Source organism: Nipponia nippon, unplaced genomic scaffold, assembly GCF_047370975.1.
Source record: "Nipponia nippon isolate SJK-2023a ecotype South Korea unplaced genomic scaffold, ASM4737097v1 scaffold_4, whole genome shotgun sequence".
Taxonomy (NCBI): Eukaryota; Metazoa; Chordata; class Aves; order Pelecaniformes; family Threskiornithidae; genus Nipponia; species Nipponia nippon.
In genome coordinates, this window is record NW_028262358.1 from 125,509,640 (window position 1) to 125,536,834 (window position 27,195).

The 27,195-nt window shown below is 62.8% G+C and overlaps 1 protein-coding gene across 7 annotated transcripts in view; it reads left to right on the forward strand.

The window, feature by feature from the left end:
- PTK2B (protein tyrosine kinase 2 beta) overlaps positions 1-27,195 on the forward strand; it is a 31,967-nt gene that overhangs the window by 851 nt on the left and 3,921 nt on the right. For 3 of the 7 annotated variants that reach the window (XM_087774175.1, XM_087774172.1, XM_087774173.1), the window contains exons 2-24: positions 15,012-15,259; positions 17,008-17,186; positions 17,320-17,407; positions 17,933-18,012; positions 18,211-18,273; positions 18,759-18,813; positions 19,659-19,799; positions 20,753-20,827; positions 20,924-21,025; positions 21,372-21,489; positions 21,662-21,701; positions 21,791-21,837; positions 22,082-22,135; positions 22,477-22,574; positions 22,659-22,743; positions 23,275-23,375; positions 23,472-23,587; positions 23,808-23,908; positions 24,142-24,231; positions 24,757-24,961; positions 25,422-25,530; positions 25,658-25,723; positions 26,428-26,553. In XM_087774175.1, coding sequence (XP_087630301.1) covers positions 15,053-15,259; positions 17,008-17,186; positions 17,320-17,407; positions 17,933-18,012; positions 18,211-18,273; positions 18,759-18,813; positions 19,659-19,799; positions 20,753-20,827; positions 20,924-21,025; positions 21,372-21,489; positions 21,662-21,701; positions 21,791-21,837; positions 22,082-22,135; positions 22,477-22,574; positions 22,659-22,743; positions 23,275-23,375; positions 23,472-23,587; positions 23,808-23,908; positions 24,142-24,231; positions 24,757-24,961; positions 25,422-25,530; positions 25,658-25,723; positions 26,428-26,553 — 2,346 coding nt within the window. In that variant the 5' untranslated portion in view covers positions 15,012-15,052. Of the gene's footprint in view, positions 1-1,047; positions 1,498-10,366; positions 10,466-15,011; positions 15,260-17,007; positions 17,187-17,319; positions 17,408-17,932; positions 18,013-18,210; positions 18,274-18,758; positions 18,814-19,658; positions 19,800-20,752; positions 20,828-20,923; positions 21,026-21,371; positions 21,490-21,661; positions 21,702-21,790; positions 21,838-22,081; positions 22,136-22,476; positions 22,575-22,658; positions 22,744-23,274; positions 23,376-23,471; positions 23,588-23,807; positions 23,909-24,141; positions 24,232-24,756; positions 24,962-25,421; positions 25,531-25,657; positions 25,724-26,427; positions 26,554-27,195 lie in introns of those variants that run through there. The other 4 variants (XM_087774177.1, XM_087774178.1, XM_087774174.1 and 1 more) reach the window with 3 other exon arrangements.

Consider the following 27,195-nt stretch of genomic DNA (forward strand, 5'->3'; position numbering starts at 1 on the left):
CGCTGCTCTCCGTGCGTGGGAGAGCTGCCGCGGGAGCTCCGGGCACCGCTGGCGGCTGGGCTGGGAAGAGGGTGACGGTGCTTGACCTGTGTCCATCCAAAGCTCTCCTGGCCCCTCAGAGGGTCTTGCTCATGCCCAGAAGCTTTTTGGTCCCTGCGGCTCTTCCCCCCGCCATCTCTCGGGGTGCAAGGAGATCCTGCTGCCCCTCCGTGCCCGGCTGCCAGAGCGTGCTGCGGGGATGCTCCGACTGTCTTCCAGCGGCTGTAGCGGGAAGGGGCCGTGTCCAGGTTGTGCCTGGTGTAGCACAAGGCATCACACCTTGAGCGGGGGGTTGATTTGGGGGCAGCAGGGGAGGAGAGGGAGCTGAGCGGAGGAGGAAGGGGTGGGAAGGAGCCAGGGTGAGACCCGTCTCCAAATGCCTCTCCAAGGCAGGGGATGCCCACGCAGGGAGGGATCCCGCTGTGCCGGTGGTGGGGCTGCGTGATGGGGTGCAGCCATTGATGGGGTGACCCAGCAGAGACCTGCTGAGCAACGGGCGGGGGGATCCCCGGGGGGCTGCAGCTCCCCAGGACCCTGCAAGCTCCTGCTGGGGGTTTGGGGAACTGCCCAACCACCTTCGCCTCACCGCTTCCCCATTCCCACCCGGCACGGGGGTGCCCCCCGCCACCTGCACCGCCCCACAGGACCATGGTTGCCCCACTGCATGCTGTGGGGCAGGGGGCACCCCATTGCTCCCCTCCTTCTCCTCCAGCTCTTCCTCGGCCCCTCGGCATCCCCAGCACTGCCCAAACCATCTGGGCAGAGCCCTGGGGTCGGGGTCAGGTCTTCTGGGGGGCCTGGGTGGCCGGCCTCGATGTCCAGCCGTGGAGGCGGTCCTCAGAGGAGCGTTAAAGCAAGTGTTAAAGGGGGGCCCGGTGCACCCCAGAAGGAGGAAGGTGTTGCTGTGGCCCAGGGGTGTGGCGGTGCCGGACGGTTGCCCCGTGACTGCGAACGTCGGCCCCGGCGGCTCTTGCATCATCCTTCCTGCCTTGGGTTCTTCCGCGGTGCTGGGGCTTCCCCTAGACCCGCGGTTTTGGGGGGGACGCCTGCGGTGGGGGCTCGCCGGGGGCAGCCTGCCAGCTCCTCCCAGGTAGGAGCGGGACCAGACTGAACGCTGGCTGCCTCGGGCTCCCTGCCCAAATTCCCGGCTGATCCCAAGACTTGCCCCAACCCGCCCGCAAGACTGAAGTGGGGAAGGCTGGGTGGGCAGGTGAGGGGTCCCGGGCCTTCCTCGCCTCCTGCCTCCTCTTCCTCCTCGGCGTCGGCGGCATCCACCGGCCCTGACGAGCCCTATCCGGAAGCGGGTGGCGGGGAGGAGTGGTTTCACCCCCAGTACCAACCCGTGGGACACGCACCCATCGGGCCAGCCCGCCCCGCCGGCAACACCACCGCCTGCCCCCACCGCCGCCGGGGCGAGGAGTGGGGCTGGACGGGGGGGCGAAGGCAGCTCCCGCCAAGGTGAGAGTCCCTGCCCGCTCTCGGGGGAACGCTTGGGTGCCAGGGGGGATGGGGGAGAGCCGAGGGAGGGCAGGCAGTGGGGGCCCGCGGTGGGGGTCCCCTCTCCAACGCACCCAGCCAGACGCCTGCCTGCAAAACTGGGTGGCCAGGCAGGGCTTCCTTACCCGTTCCCGCACAGGGGGGACGCGTGGCAGCGGTGCCAGGGTGCTCGGGAGCTTGGGGACACAAGGGCAGGGTGCAACGCTCCCCCGGCACTCCCTGCCCCGCGGCTGGCGATCAGGAGGTGCCCGGGCACTGCTATCTCTTGCCAGCGTCAATGTTTGCCCAACGCTGGGGCGGTTCCTGCCGCTGAATGTGCTTGCCTGCGCTCACCGGCCCAGCCCGGCGCCCGTGAGGACACGGGGGGAGGAAAGTCGGGAGCCGGGAGCGTTGCAGTCCAGGGGGCTGATGCAACAGCCCCATCCGCTTTCCGCTGGGGTTCGGTGCAGCCAGGGATGCGTCGTCCCAGCCAAGGATTCCTCCAGAACGTGCTGCTCCTCCTAACCCAGCCCTGGCCGGGTGAATCTGCCCAGCATCCCCTGGCTGGAAAGAGCAGCCCCGCCGCTGGATCCTCCGGGATAGGGACATCCAGGGGATGTCTGACCACATGGCCAGGGATCGGAAAGGACTTGGGGGTCTCGGAGGTGCCGCGTGGGGCTGGGACGGTCCCAAAGAGGTGGAAGGGAGCCGGTGACATGCAGCAGCCGGGGAAGGCTGGGTGCATGCCCGGTGCTGGCAGTGGGACGGTGCTGGACGAGGCACCGGCGTTAGGGCAGGGAGGTGGGGAGAGGTCAGCGCTGGGAGCTGGGCCTGAGCGTGGTGCGTCCTGGGGGCTTCATGGGCGAGGGGATGCTGCAAGAGTCCTCCACCCCGTCTTGGTCCGAAACTCTGCCCAGCGCAGGGGTATTTCCAGGATGAGGTGGCCGTCAGGGCCCCAAGGCCTGTCGGGGAGGGGACAGCCAGCTGCAGTGTCCCATTGCATCCGTGGGACCCCTCCTTGCTGTCTCCATGCTGGAGGAAGCCCTGGAGCAGGGGTGACAGCAGGGCTTGGTGGGGCATGGTCCCATTCCCACCCCTCGCTCCCGCAGCCGGAATCGCCTCCGAGTGCTCCGCTGGCATCAGCTGCGGGGCGAAGGCAGGGGGGACGCGGCGAGGTCACCTCTGCATGGCCGTGGGTGACAGATCGTCTTGCATGCGTTTGCATGCCTTCGCGCTCAGCTATTAGTAATATTCAGCATAAAGGCTTCTGCAGGGGGTGGGGGCTGGGAGAGCAGCGGCTGAATCATTTTGCTTTTTCCCTGGCAGAGTTATTACTCACGAGGGGTAGATGGAGATGGGAAACTTTCATGCAAAGCCTCGCTTGCGTTTCAAATTGCACCAGTGGCAGAGACCGTGCGATACCCACGTCTCCTCCGCTGAAGCGTCTTGGCATGCAGGAGGGGTAAAACCCGGGATGCCCAGCACAAAATTCCCAGGGAGACCTTTCCCTGAGGAGCCACGGGGGTAAAATTAGGTTTTTCCCTCGGAAAATCCTCCTGAGGGGGTGGCAATCCCTCTGGCTCGGCTGTCTTTTCCCCTGGGATGGGGCTGGCCAGGCCGCAGCTTCTGTTGGGCAAGGAGGGACAGTGCCGGTGGCTGCGGTGGCATCGCAGCGAGGCCACCCAGCCCTGTTTGGGGAAGTGGCTTCAAAGAGGGAACAGGAACACGACGTGTTGGAGACCCGGCTCCCGTCAGCCCCTGGGGAAACCTCGCAGGACTCAGCTGGGCTTTTTGTTTTGGGGCTGTTTGCTGTGTTTTGTGTTAAAAAATGGCTAAAGAAAATAGTTTTAGCAGAACTGCGGTTCCCACAGGGAAAAACCCAGCAGCCACATCCCGCGGGGAGGCTTCTCCCTGGCTGTAACTACCAGTAAGGCAGGTTAGCTGGTGCGTTGGGCTGAACTGGGATGGCCTCGCTGTGCAGAAAGCGCCGGGGAGGGAAGGAAGTGCTGCAGAATCGGGGGCCGGCAGCGGCGCTGGGAACGGCTGCTCCGCGCGCCCCGGAGGCCACAGCTTCTCTGCGCAAGAGCCGCTGGAAGGCAGGAGCAGGGCTCCCCTTGGGAAAAAAAAAATCCCGGAGGTTTTTAGGGTGTGAGTCTTTGCATCCCGGGGAGAACTTGAAAACAGTGGCCTAAAAGCGTCCACTTTGCGCCGTAGGCCGAAAAGTTGCGCGGTGCTGCCCTGCCCCGGGGAGGTGATTTCCACCGAGGTTTTCAGCATCTCGGCCCTGTGAATTGATGCAGGAGAGCTCCCAGTACCTGCCCCGCTTGGCTCCTCAGCCCAGTGCAATTACTGGTGCAGGTTCGACAGACTTCCATCTCGGCAGGAGTGCTGCCACGGGCAGGAGCTTGCCACGGGCAACCTGACCTCGGTCCTGTGCCCTAAGCTGGCTCCAGCAAGTCTTGCTTGGGGTGCTCTGCCTCCAAGCCTTGTGCAAGCTGCTGCACGCCTGGCCACGCTGCACACCCTGCCACGCTGCACACCCTGCCATGTCACACACCGTGCCACGCTGCACACCCTGCCACGCTGCACACCTTGCCATGCTGTGCACCCTGCCACACTGCACACCCTGCCATGCTGCACACCCTGCCACGCTGCACACCTTGCCACGCTGCACACCTTGCCATGTCACACACCATGCCACGCTGCACACCCTGCCATGCTGCACACCCTGCCACGCTGCACACCCTGCCATGTCACACACCGTGCAACGCTGCACACCCTGCCACGCTGCACACCTTGCCATGCTGTGCACCCTGCCATGTCACACACCCTGCCATGTCACACACCGTGCCACGCCGCACACCCTGCCACGCTGCACACCCTGCCATGCTGCACATCCTGCCATGTCACACACCCTGCCACGCTGCACACCCTGCCATGTCACACACCGTGCCACGCTGCACACCCTGCCATGCTGCACACCCTGCCACACTGCACACCCTGCCATGTCACACACCGTGCCACGCTGCACACCCTGCCATGCTGTGCACCCTGCCACACTGCACACCCTGCCATGTCACACACCGTGCCACGCTGCACACCTTGCCATGCTGTGCACCCTGCCATGTCACACACCCTGCCATGTCACACACCGTGCCACGCCGCACACCCTGCCACGCTGCACACCCTGCCATGCTGCGTACCCTGCCATGTCACACACCCTGCCACGCTGCACACCCTGCCATGTCACACACCGTGCCACGCTGCACACCCTGCCATGCTGCGCACCCTGCCATGCTGTACACTGCCATGTCGCACAGTGTGCCATGCTGCACACCATACCACGCTGCACACCGTGCCACGCTGCATACCCGCCACCGTGCACACCCGCCATGGTGCACACCCTGCCGCGTTGCACGCGGTGCTATGCTGCGCACTCTGCCACGCTGCGCACCATGCCATGCAGCACACTGTGCTACATTGCACACCTTGCCATGCTGCACACCCTGCCACGCTGCACACTGTGCTACACTGCACAACCTGCCACACTGTGCACTGTGCCATGCTGCACACCTTGCCACACTGCACACCGTGCCATACAGCACACCCAGCCACGCTGCACACCCTGCCATGCAGCACACCATGCCATGCTGCACACGCAGCCATGCAGCACACCATGCCATGCAGCACACCATGCCATGCCGCACACCATGCCATGCCGCACACCCAGCCATGCTGCACACCCAACCATGCAGCACACCGTGCCACGCCGCACACCCCACCGCGCCGCTCCCGCCGCTCCCCCTGCCCAGCTACGCCCCATGCAGGCCTGCACGAAGGAAATCCTCTCTCCCTGTCCAGGGCTCTGCCTGCCCCGCAGCCGGAGGCTTTGCCTTCCCTGTTCCAGCCGCCTGTTGCTGTTGCTGAGCGGGAGCTGGGTGCTGAGCTGGGTGCCAGGCTGGGGGGGCTGATTGGGGCCCTCCTCCCTGCTCTGACCCCCAGCAGGGCACACGGCAGCGGAGCAGGAGGAGGAGGAGGAGGAGGAGGGTTGCCTTCACCTCCCTCCACCACTACAGCCAGAGGCAAAATACCTGCCTGTGTTGCCAGGATCTGGCCTGTCCCCTTGGGGCCCTGCTGGGGCCGCTTCCAGCAACCAGGGAATTTCCATCTGGCAGAAACCGGGGCATTTTGCTGCCTGGTTTTATCTCCAAAGGCTGAAACACCGAGGGATTTCAGCTGGGAAATCCCCCCCCATCCCCAAACCCTTCCCCTCGCTGAGGGGGCGCGGGATGCTCCGGCGGCTCTGCGCCGCAGCGAGAGCATCGCTGCTGTGGCCTGCGCAGAGACCCGGTGCCGCCTTTTCCCCTGCTGGGACCTGCGCTCCTGGCCCCAAATCCACAGAAAACCTCAAGGTCAAAAATTAGGGACCTCGCCCTGAAAAAAGTTGAGAAATCAGCCAGTTTGGGGGAGTTCGAGGGGAATAAAATGCCGTGTTTTGGCCTGAGCTCGTTCGTTTGCAGCGGACGGAGAGTCGAAGGCACCTCGGGGGCTCATTGAGCTTGTTTTGGTTTTTTAAAGTGATATTTAAAATGTTTCTCTTCCCGAGAACAAGGCTGAAAACTTTGCAGAGCATAAAAAACTTCCAGTTTGGCGGCGAGCGGGTCTTGCGTAAACCCGTGCAGCAGCGTGATAGCGCGCACGCGCTGGAAATGATTGACGACCAAGAAAATAAAATAATTAAATGGCGGCAATTCAGTTCCCCCAAACTCAGCTGAATTCCCCTGGGAAACGCAAACTTCCCACATTTGGCAAACCCAGCCCGAGTGTGCTGGGACTGGGCAGCTCTAACGCGGCCCGACGCGGAGGGGCGGCTCTAAAGCCGCGCTGCAACCATCGAGACCAGTATAGATAATATACTGGGGGGTGTGGGACCTGCTAAGGCACCTCACGAGCGGATTGAGAGGGCTCGGTGGTGGAACCTGGCAGTTTGAAATGGGAAATGAGTTTGGAAGCAGGGCTCAGGGGTGACTTCCGAGCTGGTGCGTGGTGTTTATTGCCCGGGGGAAGTCGTCACCGCACGGTGCGACCGCGGTTGAGGGCTTTTCCAGGCTGCGGAGAAGCAGCTGGAGCTTGAAATTCCCAGTTGGTGGAGGGGAAGGGCTCGGGTGGGCACTGGAGGAGCTGCAGCTTGGCACCCTCCTGGGACATTTCTGCCAAAAATCCACAACCTAGCCAGGAGGTTTGGAGGAGAAAAGTTTTCTTCATAAAGCTGAGATGAATAAAATAAGTGGCATTAGCGTAAGCAAGGCAGGGTGCTGGGGGCTGGATGGTTTTGGTACGGGGCTGTGCCTGCGGTAGGAACCCCGCCGGGCACCTCGGTGCCAGCCGCATCCACGGCCGCTGCCCGGTGCCAGCTCCCGCCCAGCCTCGTGCACAAGGCAGGTTTCTACCCCAAAACCTCTATTTTTCCATTCCCTCCCCCTTCCCAAAAGGAAGCAGGACCAGCATCTCCCGTGATTCCCTCGGGTTGCCTGGCGACCGGGATGCTTAGCGACCAGGACCCGCCGGCACATTTCCCGCCGTGCCAAAAAAACGATGCTGCAAGCCCTCACCTGCTCCGCTTCCTTCTCCGGCAGAAAGGTTATTGGGAAATACGCCCACCCTCTTCCTGGGAAGCTGTTTCCCCTTCTCGAGGGGAGGCTTTAGTGCTGCTCAAGGGTTATTTTTAGCTTTACGGCGTTGTGTGAGCTTGGTTTGGTGGGGAGGGTTGAGCCCTTCCAGCCCCTGGGCCTGGGGATGCTGCCTCAGCCCCGGCCTCCTGCATCATCCCGGAGGGAGAAGCACCTCCTGTGTCCCCCCTAACTGCTGCCCCCAAGGGCTTTCGGAGCCCCCTGGCCTGATTTGGGGAGCTCTTCCAGGCTATTGGCACATTTGACCCTTTTCCTTACGCCACAGGCACATCGTTCTTGGCTGGAGCAGTGTTGGACCCGTTTTTAGTTGCGAAGGTAGAATCAAAAAACACAGACCAAGCGCTAATCCCATTACTAATTGTAAAAATGAGCGGGAGCCCCAGGACGACCCCTGTGATACGGGATTGTAGCACATCTGCGGGACGCTGGGACCTCAGACCCTTGGTAGGATGGGCTGGAAACCAGACCTCAGAGCCTGCCCGCGATCCTTTTTGTGGCTGGCAGCTGCAGGCAGGGGAGTATAAAAATGCAGCTTTGCTGGCTCAGGTGTGAGTTGTTCCTCTCCTGGTGTAAAAGATGAGGGATTTGGGGTGAACCCCTCTTTCTGCAAAGCCTGGGGCTGCTCGGGGAGGCATCTTTTCACCCTGCGGCCGTGGGATCGCTCCTGCTAGGAGCAGCGCGGAGAAGCCGATGGCTCTGGCATGGCCAAGGGGCGATGCTCAAGCAGCTCTGGCAGGAAGATCTCCATCAGGGTGGAGACCAGAAGGGACCCTTGTAGCAAACCTTGCATCTGAAACCCGGGCAGGCTGCTCTGTGGGGAGGATGCTGTGGCCCCCCTGCAGCCACGGGGCCCATGAAATGCTTGGGGGGGGCGCTGCAGAGCCCCCCTGCCCGGGGAGGAGGTGGCCAGGAGCAGTTAGCAGGGGCACAGCGGGGACGTTTTGTCTTCAGGACCAGGCACCGCATGGACCATGGCCAAAAAAAAGCAGGGCTGGGGGTCCCTGAGCCCCTCACCCTGGTGCATCCTCATGGGGAGCCTCACGCCGGCATCCCGGCAGCCTGTCCTCTCCTCCCCGAGCAGCCGCTGTCCCCATCTCCTGGTGAGCCGTTCCTCCCCAGATGGTCCTGCCTCGTCCCATCCCCGGCTCCAGATAAACAGCGCTGCTCTGTGCCGGGAACACGGAGATCTTTCCCCCGTGCCTGAGTCACCCCTCCAGCTGAGCTTCCGCGTGTGGGCTTTGACGGCAGCTCTCCGGGTGTTATTTCTAATTCCCCGGCAGCGCGGTGCCGGTAGCGTCCGTCTCACACCGGCTGTTTGGGTGCAGGTCGCAGTCGCAGCGTCGGGATGGGAGATGGGATGCGGGGGGCAATGGGATGCAGGGGGAGAAGGGATGCGGGTCCATGCCCAGCCCTGCACCCAAAACCAGCCACATCGGTGTTTTCCCAGTCTGACAAAGCGGGGTGCCTGCCTCGGGGAGGGATACCCCCTCCGCAGGAGACAGGACGAGGGGTCCTGGGCTGCTGTTGTCGCAAGAAGGGTGTCAGATGGGCTGAAATGCAGTGGGACCTGCGGGGGTCTGGGGGATGCTTGTTGTGGGGAGCTGCTGGGGAGTCTCGCGGGGGCGGGGGTATTTTGGGGTCCCTTAGCAGAGGGGACAGAGCCTCTGTACCTGCTCCAACCCCCCTCCCGGGTGGCTTGTCCTTGCCAGCCGGAGCCTGTGTCATTTCCTTTGCTTTGCGAAATTCAGGCTTCCTCTGCGGGGACATCACGTGAGGAGCCCTCGGTCCCCAGCCTGCCCCAGCGCTGCCTGCCCGGGGGGGGACAGGGGCAGCGGGACCGTCCCAGTGTCCCCCAGCCAGCTCCCACCGCTGGACCACGCTCCCCACTGCCATCCCACCTCGCATCCCACCTCGAAGGGCCGTCACATGCCAAACCGGCAGCGTCGTCCCTGCACCAGGGATGTGCCGGGTCCAGCCGGTGCGAAACCCTGCAGGGATGAACCCTCGCTGGTGGGAAAGGGGAGAGATGCTCCGGGTGGGCAGGACCGGGGGAAGAGGGGATGGAGGCCAGGGATGGGATGTGCAAGGAGGCAGGACAGCCGGCGTTACACCCCACGGCAGAGCTGGGATCTGGCTGGAGCTCGGATCTGGCTGGAGCTCGGCTCCTGGCCGCCACGGAGGTGCCGGCAGCAGCCTGAGGCATGTTTGTGTGTTGCCAGCCCTTGATACCTATCGAGGATCTGTGGTGGGGAGGCAAAAATTTGCTCCCCGTGCCCGCTGGGGACGGGGCCGAAGTGATGGATGGGAGCTGGGCAAGGCAGATGTGGGGTAGGTATGGGGAGCGAGAGGTAAGGCTGGGAGGGCGGCAGGGCGGTCGGAGCGCTGCGAGTGATGGCTTGGAGAGCACCCATCCCTGCTCCCAGTTATATGGTGGAAACTCAGTGGTTTTGGTGCTGAAGCAGGGCTGGAGCGTGATGCTGTAGGTGCCAAACAGGGTGAGGGCCTGTCTGTTCCCCCAGCAATGAAGTAATGAGTCATTTAAATACCTGCATAGATAGGGAAGGGCCTGGGGCAGAGCAGGCAGCCCTGCCTGCTGGGGCCCTGCCTGCGCTGTCCCCTGCCATTGAGGAATGCTGCTCCCGGGGGTGACTCAGGCTGGGCTGGGGTCCCTGCACTGGGAGGGGACCACAGGGACGGGGTTGCTTTCCAGGGCTGCGTTTTCCTTGGATGGAGCCAGGATCCAACGTGGCGGTTGCTGAGAGAAGGGGCAGGATGGTTTGGGGAGGGATGCACTGGGTCCTGGTGTGAGGGATGATGGAGCCCGCGGGCCGGTCTGGCAACCGGAGACCCTCCTGGGTGGCCGGGGTAAGTCCCAGGTCACCGTTGTCCCTGTCCCCTGCTTCTTGCAGGGTCCTCGGTTCGGATTCCCCCCAGCACAGGCACTTTGGGGTCGTGGCATCGCTCAGCAGAACCTGAGCAGAGGAGGGGGATACGAGCTGCCTGCTCTGCCTGCTGCCTGCATCCGCCGCCCTGCGCTGGGACCCCCTAAACCGGTCTCCTGGGCTGGGTGAGCTGTGCCTCAGTTTCCCCATCTGTCTGACGGGCTCAAGCAGCCTCTCGCGGCCCATGCGTGAGCGTGCCTGCGCGTGGGCCCTGGGTGCTATGCAAATGCCTCTACGCACCCTTGTCAGCCACAGCAGGAAGTGCTGGCTCTGTCAGCGCTGGCTCGGCGTGGGGACGGAGGGGACGGCCGCCTCTCCGTAAGTGCCGCTTGCCTCCTCTCCCTCCTTCCCTGGGTGCCTGGGTGCCCCCAGAGGGGTGCGATGGTGGGACCAAGACCCTCGCCCCGAGGAGGTGGGCGAAGGGCTGAGCACGTGCAAACTCATCACGCCGAGTCGGAGAAGGGGCTGGGTGGGGTTTCAGCGTGTGCCCGGGGTTTGGGGCAGGGCTGGGGGAAGCGGCACCCCGGGCACCGAACTTTTCCGAGGGTGTTGGAGCAACCGGTAAAACTTCCCGGTGCGGGGCTGTGCCGGGGTGTGGGACGGTGGCTCGGAGCCACCGCGGGGACCTTTCGGGGTGTCACCCACAGGAGAAGGCAATGGGGGCTGACGGGGGGAACGCGACGGCTGCAGCAAGGGGATGTTAGTGACGGTGGCAGCGGTGCAAGCTCTCGGTTTCGTTTTGTGCCCAGCTGGGGCTGCGTCACGCGCCTGGCGTGGCTGTCCCCACTGGGGACAGAGCCGGGCTCCCGAGGGACACATCCCCATGGCGGAGGGGAGCTGAGCGGGCAGGGAGTGGAGGTACGGGGGGCTCTGGCCGTGGTCAGGGCCCCTTCTCCATCCTCCAGCCAAATGGCCCTGGGGATGCCCTGGGATGTGCCCCCCCGGCAGGGTGCAGGCACTGCCTTCACTGCCCTTGCTAGATTTATTTTGGATGGGCATCCTGGGCGCAGGCAAGGCAGGGATGTGCAAGGGCAGAGCGTGAGCCCGGGGCACGGAGGGGCTGGGAGGCTGCGGGGTGCTTGGCTGGAGGGACGGAGCCGTCCCTCGTATCCGTGCTGGGCTTGAGAGGACTGGGAAATGCGGGATGCGTCCTTGTTCACGCTGGCGGCCTCCAGGCCTGTCCATCCCTGGCCGCAACGGCTGGAGGTGCTGCTCAGGGCCAGCGGGATGCCCACTCCCCAGCAGCATCGCTCCTTAGGGTAGGGACACAGAGGGGACACATCCAGCCCCGGTCCTGGCCCCGTGGGCTCATCAAGAGCGTGAGGGGATATGTCGTGGGAATGGGACTGGAGGAAGAAAATAGAAAATGAAGAGAAATTGAAGAAAAAGAAGAAGAGCCAAAGTGAAACATTCCTGGCGCGCATGCTCAGCAATTGACCCTCTCAAGGGAGAGCTGGGCTCCCTGTCCCCAGGGGCTGGCTTGGGCCATCGTCCCCACCCCAACCCCCCCCTGAAAGCCAGAGGCCACGGGATTTGCTTTTTAGCTATTTAGCGGAGATCTTTATTGTGGATATTTCTTGGAGGAGAAGCTCTTTGAGTACCGGCCTCTTCTGCAGAGCAGCCAGAGCTGTAGCAAAGCCCGAAGCGGAGCATTTCTGCGCCTGAGCTGGGACAGGGGATTGCTGGTTTTGCTTCACCCTGTTGCTCTTTGAGCCCGGCTGAGCAGGAAGCACTCATCTGTCCCGCACAGCGTGGTGCTGGGCAGCTGCAGCCTGGATGCGGTCTGTGGCCTGGTGGTGCTCGGCCCTGTAGCATCCCCGATATCGCTTGCAGGGATGGCCTCGGCTTCCCTGGCATGGCTGGAGATGGGACAGGGCAAGGAGGGATGCCTCGGTTGTCCCCGCTTCGGTCAGCCCTTGCAGTCCACATGAGAAGGGGACTTGGCTAAAAGGAGCATTACCTGCAAGAGAGCCGGCTGGCCACAGGGGTGATCTGCAAAGGATGTGGGTTGCTGCAAGATCCTCCCTCTGCAGCCCAAGACATTGTTGCGAAGGAAAGAAAAAAAAACCCTAAAACCCGATGTGCAAATGCTCACATGCACGGTGCCCGTCAGCCTGGCTGGGCTCGCTGCCGGCCCGTGCCGGAGGCGAGGGTGCCCAGCTCAGCACTGCTGCCTTGCTCAGGGCCAAGGTTTGCAGCCCAGCAGCCCGTCGCCGTCGTAGCAATGCTCCGTCACGGCCACGGGGATGCGAAGCCCCTTTCCCTGTTCCCTTGGAGAAACCTGGAAAACAAAGTCTGGGCCATCCACGCATTGCACCGCTGCCAGCAAAACCCTTTGTACGGACCTGAAAGTGCCAGGCTACGCCGCGCGTATTTTTAGGCCAGTGACTCAGGAGAGTTGCTTTAAAAAGACGAAGCTCGCGGGAGGCAGCACACGGTGTCCCGCTAGCGTGCAAGCTCCGCGGGGCTGCAATTACAGCGAAGCCGCCTCGAAGCGCTGTGCAAATGATGGTGCAAATCCCAGCGAGGAAGGTGAAATGGAGGAACGGGGAGAGAAAACCTCGGCAGCCGGCCTTGGGAAGGGTTGCTGCTGGCAGCTCCTTGCTGCATGTTTTTCTTGCCATCTCCCCCGTCGGCGGTTGGTTTTGCAGAAGCCGGTGATGGGGGGATGGACGCAGCCTGGACCTGCAGTTTGGGCAGAGACTCCCTGCAGCCCTGCGAGGGTGGCAGCGGCCCGTCCTCGCCGTCCCCATCCCACGTTGGTGCCGCCGGGGCTCTGGGCGAGCGCTCGCCATCCGCTCCAGCGCCAAGGCCGCCGGCTGCGGGCCGCAGGTGCATCGCCCTGGGCGAGGTGAGGGATGTTCCCATCCCGCTCGCTGCCGGATTAGAGGCTGTGGCGGCTTTACGAGCCCATGGGGAGGGCAGCACCCTCAGCCCCATGGGGACGGATGGGACATAGGGGGTCCTACCCACCCCTTCAGCCCTGCCAGGGCCCCCGGCGCCGCGCCGGGACCTTTCCAAGGTGCAGACCCGGAGCGACGTGGGCAGACCCTGCACCGCTCCGGTTGGCAAACAGCTTCTCGGCTGTTTAATCAGTAACTCCAGGCCCGAGCTCCAACGCAGAAGCAACCTAATGGGTGAACTTCCACATTTTTTAAATTTTTTTTTTTTTTATTTCATGCCAAAAATAAATGGCGGTTCGGAGCAGCTCTTTGCAAACCTGAATTTGCCCCGTGCATCGGGCTGTGCTGGCTGTTTTTTTGCTCGCTCAGGCTCCGTGCAAAGCTCCGTGCTTCCCTGGGAAGCCGGTGGCCAGGCTGAGGCAAACACCTTTGCTCTTAGGGGGTTATGTGAGCTGAGTTTGCCCGGCCTCAGCCTGGCTGCATATCCAGAGAGGTGGAGAAAGCAACCCAGAGCAAACCCTCTTCTGTGCCAGCTTGCAACCCAAAAGCCACGTGAAAAGGAAAATTTTGGATCCATTCAGATCATCCAAGTCCCACATACCCCCCTTAAACTGCTTTTCTCAGCAAAGGGACAACTCCAGCCACTTCCCTTCTGGCTCAAATGACATTTTTTTGAGCAGGCTTCTGGGTTTTATCTCCTCTAAAAATAAAAGAGCAAATCGATATAAATCAGTATCGCCCTTCTGGGTGAGAAGGAAGCCGGCTTGCTCGCCCCATTTTGCTTTTTATTGGTTTTTCACAAAGCTGTCTGCTAAATTCAGCTCGGTGGGGAGGTCACGTTGTGGAACCGCAGCTGCAGCTGCAGGTACCCGCACTGGGAAGCTGCAGCCCAAAGCCTGCACCCGGCGTTCATGGGGGGAGAGAGTGGTGAGTGCTGGGGACGCGGAGGTGTTGCGCTGGAGGTGACGGGGACACAGAGGTGTTGCTCTGGAGGTGACAAAGACACAGAAGTGTTGCTCTGGAGGTGATGGGGACACAGAGGTGTTGCTCCAGAGGTGACAAGGACACGGAGGTGTTGCTCTGGAGGTGATGGGGACACAGAGGTGTTGCTCCAGAGGTGACAAGGACATGGAGGTGTTGCTCTGGAGGTGACAAAGACACAGAAGCGTTGCTCTGGAGGTGACGGGGACACAGAGGTGTTGCGCTGGAGGTGATGGGGACACAGAGGTGTTGCGCTGGAGGTGATGGGGACACGGAGGTGTTGCTCCAGAGGTGACAAGGACACGGAGGTGTTGCTCTGGAGGTGATGGGGACACACAGCTATTGCTCCAGAGGTGACAAGGACACGGAGGTGTTGCTCTGGAGGTGCTGGGGACACAGAGGGATGGCTCTGGAGGTGACGGGGACACGGAGGTGTTGCTCTGGAGGGACATGGGGACATGGGTACACGCAGCTATTGTTATGGAGGTGCTGGGGGCACAGAGAAATTGCTGTGGAGGTGATGGGGACACAGAGGTGTTGCTCCAGAGGTGACAAGGACACGGAGGTGTTGCTCTGGAGGTGACAAGGATGCGGAAGTGTTGTTCTGGAGGTGATGGGGACACAGAAATTGCTCTGGGGGACATGGGGACATGGATGTGTTGTCTGGAGGTGCTGGGGACACAGAGGTGTTGCTCTGGAGGTGACAAGGACACGGAGGTGTTGCTCTGGAGGTGACGGGGACACATAGGCGCTGCTCCGGAGGTGCTGGGGACACAGAGGCATGGCTCTGGAGGTGACAAGGACGCTGTCGCCATCCACCTCCATCTCCTTTCGTTCCCCCCCACTCCCCCGGGGTGTCCCCGCTGTCCCCATCCCACCCCTGCCTCTCCCATCCCCATCTCCCTGACCCTCTCCCCCTACCCCGCAGGGGTATCCTCCCCAGTGTCCCCAGTGTCCCCAGCGCGCTGTCTCTCCTGCAGGGAAGGGATGCTCAGCTCCTAGCACCCCGGGCGTGGTGAGGATGTCGGCCATCCCCGAGGCGCTGGGCCGCCCGCGGAGCAGCTCCTCCCGTAGCCTGGCCGGGACGCTGGAGGCCACCCTGGGCATGGGGACGTTGGAGATGGACAAGGAGGAGATGCGCATCCTCAAGGTCTGCTTCTACAGCAACAGCTTCAATATGGGCAAGAACTTCAAGCTGGTGAAGTGCCCCGTGACAACGGAGATCCGGGTAGGTGGGCAGGGGGGTGGACAGGGCAGGGGACGGGGGGCTGTTTTGTCCAGACACCCTTTCCCATGGCATGGTAGCCCCCCGAAGCCCCGTGGCTGAGAAGCACCAAAACCTGGAGAACAGAGAGAAAATTTGTCCATCTCTGGTGGCCGAGGGGAGTTTGCAAAGGGCGAGGGCCTTGCAGTGAGGATCGGCCCCGGCAAGTCGCTGCTGGTCTCCTTCGTGGGCAGCAAAGAGGAGTTTCCAGGCCACGGTTCCTCTCGCCCTGGAGAAGACATCCTCGGGCACAGCAGTGCAGGGAGCAATGGGAGGAGGCCAGGGGACAAGGGGGTTTGGGACATGAAGATGCCCTGCGGGGCTGGGGCTCAGCCCACGCTGATGGGAGGAGGCTGGGGACCGGCCGGAGCTGGGTCCCCACCTTTCCTCCATCCCCACTGCCCTGCACGGACACGGGTCCCCGGTGGTGAGGGGACAGTGACCTTCACAGCCCCAGGCCCTTGACGTTTCCCGATGGCCACGTTGCGGTGTCGCTGCCTGCTCAGGTGACGCTGCCATCGCCCCGAGACACCCCGGGGGTGCACCCAGCTCCGAGGCCAGCGGCACCTCTTCTTCTCCTGTCCGTACTGCAAGCTGGCACCCAAGTCCTTCCTCCCACTTCTGCACCCGACTTCTGCCCTTTGCTTGTGGGGACGTGGGGCTGGGAGGACAGTGAAGGTGCCACTGGTGCCTTTCCACCATGGACATGGTGGCTTTGGGCTGGAAACATGCTCCTCACCCTTCCTACCTGGAGTCTTGTGGCTTCCCAGCTGGGGGAAGACGTGTGGGTGCCGAGGACCCACCGGCTCTGCGCTTGGGTGCTGCAGGGTTGGTGTCCACCATGAGAGAGACGTGCCCTGGGTGCAATGGGTGATGCTCTGCCTTCTCCTGGGGCAAATCCTTGGGAATGAAGCTGCAGGGAGGTGATCAAAGTACAGCTGAACTGGGGGTTGTTCCTCAACTGGTGGGACATGGAGGGAGACAGGGCTGTCCCCTCCTTCCATCTCCAGGAGGAGGTCGTGGGCATAGCAAAAGGTTTCAGAGGAGCGGTTGGAGCAGGAGAAGGAGATGGGGAGGGAAGGAGAAGCCCTCCCAGGCTGGGAAGGAGATGCCTGGGGAAGGGAAATGCAAGCGAAGCCTGAAATGGCCACAGCCCGGCTGTCCCCAACGCAGGGGTGGGAGCGCAGCCAGCAGGACCAGGAGCGGAGCAAGCCGGAGGCGGTCACTCCTCGGGGACAGCTTGGCCACTGGTTTTGCTAATAACCATCAGCTTTTAGTTGGCTTTTCGGCTACCAGAGTGAGAGCAGAGGCCTGGCAGGGTCCTGGGGACTCCCTGCAAGCTGACTGGCAACAACGATATCTGCTTTGCCACCTGCTTGCAGCCGATGCTGGGCGTGGGGTGTAGCTCAGCTGAGGCATAAGGAAGGGTGGAAATGACCCAGCTGGGCTTTTATCCCTGACCAAAACACCTCTGGGCAGTTGGATGAGACATGTTCAGGCTGTGGGTTGTTGCAGAGCAAGCGGGAGGCATCTTTGTAGGCTTCGCATGGAGACCACTGGGGCTGGTGGCTGTTCCCGGAGCTGCGTTTTTGCTCCAGAGACATTTGTGTTGCGGTCGTGCTGTGTTTCCTCCTCATTTTCCCGCTACCTAAAGCTCATCTGGAGCCTGGCTGGGGATGCTCGGGTCACAGCCCTGCTCCTTTCCACCCCAGGAGGTGATCAGGTCCATCCTGGTGAGCGGCCGCATCGGGCCCGACATCAAGCTGGCCGAGTGCTACGGGCTCCGCCTGAAGCACGTGAAGTCGGATGAGATCCACTGGCTGCACCCGGACCTGACGGTGGGCGAAGTGCAGGAGAAGTACGAGTGCCTGCACCTGGAAGCCGAATGGAGGTAGGACCTCATGGTGGTGGTGTCCCTCTCCACGTCCCCAAACCCACCTGGGGCAGGGGCATGGGAACCACCGAGCCCCATTAGAGGGAAAGCTCCTCCGGCGTGGTCCTCATCGGGGCTCTCCTGTTGGCAGGTACGATCTCCAAATCCGCTATCTGCCGGAGGATTTCATGGAGTGTTTCAAAGAGGACAGGACCACCTTGCTCTACTTCTACCAGCAGGTCAGAGGTGGCCCCGGGGGTCTCCTAGCCCCAGCCAGGTCTGCTCTCCACCTACCCTGACCCACTCCCCAGCTCCAGGAGGGTGCTTCCTCCGCCCCAGCCCCGAAATGACGATTCCCAAGAGCCCCAAGTCCTTGTAGCCCATTTACCTTCCCCCTGGGCTGCTGACGGTCCCATCCCGCTGCTGGACCTGTGCATCTCCATCGGGGACGGCCAGTCCCAGCCCCTTCACCGCACTCCTGCCCCGGCTGCGTCCCAGCGCGGGATGTGGGAGGGTGTGGACCCTGCCAGCATCCCCTGCCAGCATCCCCTGCCTGCATCCCCTGCCAGCATCCCCTGCCAGCATCCCCTGCCTGCATCCCCTGCCAGCATCCCCTGCCTGCATCCCCTGCCTGCATCCCTTGCCTGCATCCCCTGCCAGCATCCCCTGCAAACACACTCTGTAAGAATCGCCTGCAAGCATCCCTCGCGAGCATGCCCTGCGAGCATCCCCTCTGTCTCCTGACCCCCGCGTCTCCTCGGCAGCTCCGGAGCGAGTACATGCAGAATTACGCCAGCAAGGTGAGCGAAGGCATGGCCCTGCAGCTGGGCTGCCTGGAGCTCAGGTACGTGCCTCCGCCTGTCCTGGCCCGTCTGCCGCAGCGGGAGGGCTGGGGAGGACGGGGAAGTGGGGCCGGGGCCGGGGCCAGGGAGGGTTTTCCACCAGGGAAGGGAGTTTCCAGCTCCTTCTGTGCCGTGGGGGGGGGACGCGGCAGGGGGATGCGAGCGCGGGGCGGCTGTCTGATGTCCTTCCCTTCCCGCAGGAGGTTTTATAAGGACATGCCTCACAACGCGCTGGACAAGAAGTCCAACTTCGAGTTCCTGGAGTGAGTAGGCACAGCCTGTCCCGCTGGGCAGAAAACCCCTTACCCTAAACCCCCCACGCCGTCCAGCCGGGCCCGAGGGTCTGGGGATCTGCAGATGGCCTTCCTCATCCTCCCGCAGCTCCTCATCCTCCTCCCGCAGCTCCTCATCCTCCCATAGCTCCTCATCCTCCCATAGCTCCTCATCCTCCTCCCACAGCTCCTCATCCTCCTCCCATAGCTCCTCATCCTCCTCCCACAGCTCCTCATCCTCCCGCAGCTCCTCATCCTCCTGCAGCTCCTCATCCTCCTGCAGCCATCAGCCCCGCTGATGGGGAGGGTGCAAGGAGCGGGGGGAGATGGGAACCTTTCACTGCGCTGGGTGGGCACCTTCTCCCCCAAGAGCACCCCCTTGCCCCTCAGCACCCACTTGGGTGCCTCCCCCCCACCTCCGCCCGTCTGCAGCTCCCCGCGGGGTGTTAAAATGCACGGGGGTCTCTGCTCTGCAGGAAGGAGGTGGGTCTGGACCTCTTCTTCCCCAGCCAGATGCAGGAGAACCTGAAGGTGAGTGGGTGCGGGCAGGCAGGGCTGGGTGTGCGGGCGCAAGCTGCGTAAGCTTGCACAGCCGTGGCTGGGGGTGCTATCGTGCGCGCACCGAAGCGCACACGTAGATATGCACGCGTGCACGCATCGGCCCACACTTGTGCACGTGTGCCGTTGTGCTCACACACATGAAGATGTGTCTGCATGCACACACCCGTGCGTGTGTACACATGCACATATGGGGCCAAGCGTGCGCATCAGCGGGCACGCGTGGGTTTGCACATGCACGTGCGCACATCTGCGCACACTCGTGGAGCTTTGCACACACTCGTGAAGGTGTAGCTGCCTCTGTGTGTGCATTCACATGCAGCGCCACGTGTGCTCCTGTGTATATCAGTGTGCACAGGTGGATTTGCATGTATAGGCGTGTCTGCTCACACACGTGAAGGTGTATCGCATGCATGTGCATACGTATGCATGTGTATGTATGCATGCAAGTGCATCTGCTCACACGTGATGATGCATCTGCATGCACACACATGTGCACCACGTGTGCATGCATTGGTTTGCACACATGTGCATGCACATCTGCCTGCCCTCGAGTACACGTGAATGAGCACACACACGCGGAGGCATGCTGGCATGCACACACATGTGGACACACGTGGGTGTGCACGTAGATGCACATGCATATGTGCGGGTGCATATTCATATTTGCAGGTGAGTGCATGCATCCGTGTGTCCGTGTGCGTGCACGTGTCCGTGTGCGTGCACATGTCTGTGTGCAGCTCACACCCTCTGCACCCCACATCCCCGCTGTGTGCCTGGCACGTGGCCGGCGTGGCTAGCGGCCACTGTCCCCACAGCCCAAGCAGTTTCGGAAGATGATCCAGCAGACCTTCCAGCAGTACGCGCTGCTGCGGGAGGAGGAGTGCATCCTCAAGTTCTTCCACACCCTCGCCACCTTCGCCAACATCGACCAGGAGACCTACCGCTGCGAGCTCATCGTGAGTCCACCGGATGGGATGGGATGGGATGGGATGGGATGGGATGGGATGGGATGGGATGGGATGGGATGGGTGCTTTGGGGCCAGGCGCATTGGCTGTGCCCCCCGTGCCAGGCACCGTGCAGGGGGGCCGCTGCAGGATGAGGACAACCTCCAGCATGGCATCTCCCATGGCCTTAAACCCAGCAAAGTCTTGCTAAAGATGGGACCGTAGTCATCCGAGCTGCCACCCGAAGCGTCCCCTGGCACCAGTTGGGCAGCGCGGACCGGGATGCTCGCAGGTGGCAGCGGGGACAAAGCCACCCTGCTGTGGGCTGCTCCCTGCCACAGTCTGTGGGCTCGGAGAGGAGCTCGGCCACGCTGGGCTAAGGGCAGACCCCACGGGGAGTTTCCAAGGCTTGGGAATCGCTCGCTGTCCCCCAAGGGAGGCGCAAACCCCAAATCCCCTGGGGAGGGGATTGCTGATCCTGCAGCCCCCTGCATCACCTCCCTGGAGGGGGAGCTGAGCATCTCTCCCCTCCCCACAGTGAGGGAGGCCCCGGGGGCCTTTTGGGAGGATGCTGATTGCTGAGAGGGGCTGGGGGTGCAGCGGGGGGCTCTGGGGACCTTCCACCCCCAGGCGTCCAAGCCCGGTGGGTGCAAGCCAGTGCCTGAAGTTTGCTGAACCCCTTTGGGGTGAGAAGGCGGCAAACCAGGAGCGCTGGGGACCCCTTTGGAGTTCAGGAGGAGCAAAACCACCCACACCGGGCTCCTGGCCTTGCACCATCCACCATCCCCTCTCCAAACCATCCTCTCTCCAAATCCCTCTGGGAAGGGAGGTTTTTTTTCCCAAAGGTGTTTCACCCATTGCAGCAGGTTGAGGCGGGGGGGGGGGGGGGACGGGACGGACTTGGCTCTGGGGGTACACGCTCCCCCCAAATTTGCGTCCTCCTTCTGCTGCCCCCGCCCCCCAGCAAGGGTGGAACATCACGGTGGACCTGGTCATCGGACCCAAGGGCATCCGGCAGATGACGAGCAAGGAGGCCAAGGTATGGGGAGGTGTTGGGTGCTGGATGGGGAGTGGGGGATGGCTGCCCTTAAATCGGTGATGAAAGTCGATGCCGGGGCTCTGCCTCTCTCCCCAGCCCACGTGCTTGGCCGAATTCAAGCACATCAAGTCCATCAAGTGCTCCAGCGTGGAGGATGGCCGGGCTGTGCTGCAGCTGGGGCTCAGCGGCACCCCCCAGGTGAGGAGGCACTGGGGGGGATGCCCCGGGTGCTGGGGGGTGTGGGTGGGATGGAGGGACCCCCGGGTGCCCTGGAGTGGCATCGCATCCCTGGGGGTTAGGCAGGACTTGGTGGATGGCTCCATTTTCACTGAGAGCGCTCCTGCCCCCAGCCCCAGCCGAGGGGAGACTGTCCCCAAAGCAGGGCACCTCCAAGCTGCCCCGGGTGCTGGGACAGACTGGGATCCACTGCAGAGCGGGGAGGTGGTCACCCAGCTACCCCAGGGTGGAGAGAGGCGGGGGAGCCGCCATCCCAGCATCCCCCTGCCCCAGCTCTGGGCTCAGCCGTCCCTGCCGTCTCCCCCAGTCCCTGGCTATCAAGACAGCTTCTCTGGCCGAGGCGGAGAACATGGCCGACCTCATCGATGGCTACTGCCGGCTGCAAGGGGACTTGGAAACCTCCCTCATCGTCTTCCCCAGGAGAGGTGAGTGCCCTGGGGGGCACCGACCCCCTTCTCCGCTCTCTCTGTGGCCACAGCATCACCCATGGCTTTGGAGTGACCCCAGCTGAGACCCACCGAACTCACTGCACGTGTGGTCGAGACGCTGTGGGGGCCCATCGGGGAGATAAATGACTGTCCGCTGTCCTCTCCACAGAGCAGGAGAAGAGGATCAGCCTGCCGCAGATCCCGGCCCCGTGAGTAGCATCCAGCCCCGCAGCGGGGCTGGGACCCCCTCCCACATCCCCACCCCGCTCCCTGACCCCCACCTCCTCCCACCCCCCAGGCACCTGGAGGAGAGGCAGTCCGTGCTGTCGGACAGCGTGAGCGTGGGTGAGTTTTTTGGCTCTTCTCCTCCCTTCCCACCAAGCCGGGGGATGCAGGCAGGGCTGTGGGACACCGGTGCATGGAGATTTGGGGTTTTGGTGGAGCTGGACACCCCCAGCCCTTTGCCTGGGGGTCGAGATGCAGCTGAGCATCCCGGGGGAGGTGGCCGGACCCCATGGGGATGCTGCAAGAAACCCCGCTGCCTGGTGAACTGCCTGAATCCCTGCCTGCAACCTCCTTCTTGCCCTAGACTCCGATATTTATGCTGAAATCCCTGATGAGTCTTCAAGACCGAGGTCTGGAGGTAGGTGCCACCCCCCTGGCTGCCCTCTTGGCCATCTCCCAGCACCCCAACCAAGCTCTCCCACCTCCTCCTGCCCACCCCAATTTCCCACCCTATCCCCGAAAAGCTGGGAACCAGATTTTGCCTGCACCTTGCTCCCCAAAGGGGCTGAAGGAGCTGGGATCACCCCACGTGCCGTGGGGCAGGACCCGTGCGTGGGTCCTTGGCAAAGGGGGTGATGGAGAGGGATCGCCAACATCTCCCGCTTAACATGGGGGCTCTGCCCACGGAGCAGGCAGGGGTACAGGCGGCTTCCCGCCCACTGATGCTGCCGCCTCTGCCCTGCTCTGCTGTCCATGAAGCCCAGCACTACGGGATCTCCCGGGAGGACGTCACATTGGGCAGGATCCTCGGAGAAGGCTTTTTCGGAGAGGTCTTTGAGGGGATCTACACCACCCCGGTGAGCGTCCTGCCCTCTCCCTGCCCTGCCTGCCTCCTCCATGGAGTGGGGCAAAGCAGCCCCCACTTCTTCTTCTCCTTGCAGAAAGGGGAGCGGGTCAATGTGGCTGTGAAGACCTGCAAGAAGGACTGCAGCCCGGAGAACAAGGACAAGTTCCTGAGCGAAGCAGGTACACCGGGGGGGTCCTTCTGCCCTCTGTGGGGGGGACAGAGCCTGCTTAGCCCCACCCCAGGCTCGCTTAGGTGGGCAGAGGGCAGATGTGGGGGGCCCAGCGGTGTTTGTGGTGTTGCAATGGTGGGGTGTTAGAGATAGGATGGTGGAACCCTGCCCTGGCATCTGCTGGTCCCTGCTTGGGGACAAATTGCCATTGCAACGCGGGACAGAGCAGGAGGAGGGAGGACTCCTGTGCCCCTGTGGTGTGTCTGTTCTCCAAAATACCTGGTTTATGGGAGGGATGGAGAAGAAAAGCTGCTGAATCCTTGCGTGAGAGCAGACGGGCACCACCTGGATGGAGAGCCCTGGGGATCTGGGAACCAGGAGCCCCAACCCCTTTGGGGATGTACTAGGCTATTCCTGGCAATTCCTCCTGCTCTGTCTCTGGCTTCCTGGCAGAGACCTGCCCCTGCACCCCAGGACAGGGGTTTGGGCTCCTGGAGGGGGGGCCCCCCATTGCAGGGTGTCTGACGGGGTCCCCCCCCAGTGCTGATGAAGAAGCTGGACCACCCCCATATTGTGAAGCTCATCGGCATCGCAGAAGAGGAGCCCACCTGGATCATCATGGAGCTCTGTCCCTACGGAGAGGTGAGCGGGGTCCCACCGCTGGAGCCCGTCCCGTTCCCCTGCCACCCCTCCTGCCCCTGCTCGGTCCCTGAGCCCCCCTTGCTCGTCCCGTTGCAGCTGGGGCAATACCTGGAGCAGAACAAGCACTGCCTCGCCGTGCCCACGCTCATCCTCTACGCGCTGCAGATCAGCAAAGCCCTGGCTTACCTGGAGGCCATCAACTGCGTGCACAGGTAGGGCAGGAGGGAAAAGGAGGCGGGTGGGATGCCAGGAGAGGCAGGGGACGGCAGGGACCGTGGGGGGCCAGGCAGGCGGGGAGCAGGAGCGGGCAGAGGCAGAGGCTGGCAGCATCCTTTGCTGCAGACCCCTTTTGCAGCTGGGTGAGCTGGTTGTCCGGGTGTGAGCTCCCCTTCTCCATCCCTTCTCCCCAGCCAAGGGTCTCTCTCCTTGCAGGGATATTGCCGTGAGGAACGTCCTGGTGGCCTCCCCAGAGTGCGTGAAGCTGGGAGACTTTGGGCTCTCCAGGTACATCGAGGACGAGGAGTACTATAAAGGTAAGAGCTGCGTGATGGGGTTGGGGCTCGCTCCGACCCTGTCAGGTTGGAGCAGGGATTTCTCCGGATGGTAGAGCCAGCACGCAGCGGGGCTCCCTGCAACAGCAGGACGGGGTGGTGGGAAGGGGCTGGGGCAGAGACCGTGGTGAGACCTGGCTGCCCTGCCCTGCCTGCGCTGGGGCTGCTCCGTCCCCCCTGCAGTGAGCACGGCCACCGCCTGTCTCTCCCTCCAGCGTCCATCACCCGTCTCCCCATCAAGTGGATGTCACCCGAGTCCATCAACTTTCGCCGCTTCACGACGGCCAGCGACGTCTGGATGTTTGGTGCGTGGTGGGACAGAGCGGGGTCCCGCGTGTTGTCCACCTCCCGTGGCATCATCTTAATGCACAGGGATAAATCCTGCTCCAGAGCTGGGGGGGGGGTTATCCCAGCCTTGACCTTGGGGAAAGGGCTCCCGGGGCAGAGCTTCTTGCAATTCAACCATCATTAAGTGCTTCCTCCTCCAGTGAATTCAGGACAGTCAGGGGGCTGAGTTAAACTGTACCCCCTGCCAATAGCCATCTATCAGCCCATCCCCATGGCTTCTGGCGCTCATCTGTCCATCTGTCTGTCCCTACCAGCCCTATGGCCAGCAGCAACCAGGAGCTGGGCTCCTTGCAGCATCCCCGGGAGAGCAGGCAGCTCTTTCCTCTGCATTTTTCACCCAGGGACCAGAAAAGCTGAGCAGCCAAGTGACTTGGTGTCACGCAGCAAAGAGTGGCACTGTCACCAGGTCCCCAAAAACCCCAGGCGAGGGGCTGGTCCCCCAGCTCTAGCATCAGCTGAGGTTCCTCATGTTGCTCCCACAGCTGTGTGCATGTGGGAGATCCTGAGCTACGGCAAGCAGCCCTTCTTCTGGCTGGAGAACAAGGACGTGATCGGGGTGTTGGAGAGGGGCGACCGCCTGCCCAAGCCCGATCTCTGCCCTCCCATCCTCTACACCCTCATGACACGTTGCTGGAACTACGACCCCAGCGAAAGGCCCAAGTTCAAGGACTTGGTTTGCAGCTTGAGGTGAGCGGGGAGGCGGGGGACTGATGATGGGCTGGGGGGTCCGTGGGTTGATGGAGGGGTGGGCAAGTGGGTGAAGGAGAAGAATGAAACCGTGCAAGATTTTGGGTCTGGAGTTTTCTGGCCAAGTCTGAACTCAGAGGACCATTTGAGGCCATCTGAGCCCACCTGCCCCCGGGGTGGTGGTGGTGCCTGGGCTGAAATGGAAATGCTCGGCTTCCCGGGGAGGGGTCTTGCAGGGGAGTCCTGACCCCACATCTCGCTGGGGCCAGCCATGGTGACGCTGGTGTGGCTGGCCAGGACCATGCTCTGTCCTCCCAGTCCTTTCCCTTCCCTCTTCCCATCCCTCCTTGCCCCCTCGTGTTTTCCATGGCCCATCCAGCTCCAGCATCCCCATGCTCTGGGAATGGGAGACGTGGCAATGCTCCCTCCTTAGGGTGTCACCCTCCATCTCCCCCTGCAGTGACATTTACCTGACGGAGAAGGAGCTGGCCAAGGAGCAGGAGAGGAACAACCGCCACCGGCCTCCCAAAATCATGGAGCCGCCGTCCTTCCAGGAGCCACCTCCGAAGGTGAGGAGAGAGCAGAGCCCCTGCGGGCGGGTTCCTCCCCGCCTCGACCCACTGATGGGTGCTGCAGAAGCGGGACCTCCACGACCTTGCACCCACCGTGCCTTTCTCCCTCCTCTGCTCCCCGCAGCCCAGCAGACCCAGGTACAAGCCACCACCCCAGAGCAACCTCCTGGCTCCCAAGCTGCAGTTCCAGGTAAGGTTGCATGGCCAGAGCATGGGACCTGGGACCTGAGCAAAGGGGTCAACGCTGAAAAGCCCTGCCTGGAGCTCAAGCCCGTGGGGGCTCGTGGCTTCTGGGGCTCCGAGGTGCCCCATGCCACCACCAAGTGCCTCCCGCCGCCTTGCCAGCAGGACACCGCACCACTCGGGGCTCAGCCATGCCCTGCCCTGCCCTCCCCGTGTTTTGTCCGTCCCTCAGAGCTAGCAGAGAGGCTTTTGCCCCAAGGAAAGGAAGTTTGCATGTTCTGCACCGGCCGGTTTGCGTGCACGGCTGGGAGGAGAGGAGGTTTGCTGCTCTCTGGTGTTACCTGGGCTGATTTTGGCTGTCCTGGGGGAGCACAGGTCACCCCCTCTGCAAGGACCGGTGCTGGTCCCAGCAGCATCAGGCTGAAGCCCTTAAGAGCGACTATTTTGGGTGCTTTTTTGGGGCTGGGCAGGGGTCCAGGCAGCAGCGTGGGAGGTCTCAAACCCGTGCTCAGGGCGAGGAAGAGCCGAGCAGGGAGGAAGGTCCCGATCCTGCTGCACGGACGGGCATGAGGCCAGAGGCTGCTCCTGGTGCAAAAGCCGCTCTCCCCCGCGTTGTCTGCTCCATCCGTCCGTCTGTCTGCACTAACCCCTCCGTGGCCTTGTTTTGTGCCCGCGCCGCCCTGCTGCCCGCCCTCCCCTGCCCGCCCGCAGGTGCCCGAGGGTCTGTGTGCCAGCTCGCCTACGCTCACCAACCCCATCGAGTACCAGTCTCCGGCCAACTCCCTGCACACCCCGCCGCTCAACCGCCACAATGTCTTCAAGCGCCACAGCATGAGGGTAAGAGAGGGATTCCCCCCTCCCGTGGCATCCAGAGGACATCCCGGTCCCATGTGGCCTCATCCTGGGCATGCCGGGGACCTCGCAGGAGGCTCAGTGGGAGGGATGCTCGCTGCACCGCGCTCCGCTTCGTGCTGCTGCCTCCGCTGCTTTGAGCTCAATGTTGCTGCCAACCCAGCTGCGGGAGGGCCAGATCCTGTCACCCCACGGGTGCTGTGTGCAGGCTGGAGGGATCAAGCCCATGAAGGGCTCTGGGGTGTCTCCAGCCCCCCATCGTGCACGTTTGCATGCACATCCCGGTGAAGGCATGTTGGTGGATGAGCAGGTGGCACGGCATCCCCAAAAACAGGGAGGGGACAGGCGGCTGCCTTTCCTCGGGGCTTTGGTTGGCTCCTCACGCTCGGCATTGCCACCGGAGCTGGGTGTTGGGACACATCCTGAGGTGCTCTGCCCGGTGTGCCAGGACAGCTGTGATGCCAAGCACGGCCGCACCACAGGCATGATGAGCTGCTCCCCAGGCTGGCCCATGCATGCTGCCCACGGAAAGTGCCGGGATACAGCTGTGGGATATTTGGGGCCAGCCGGTGGTTTCCCCTCCCTGCTGGAAACCCAAGTGCTCCCCAAATTCCATTTGGGGGTTCA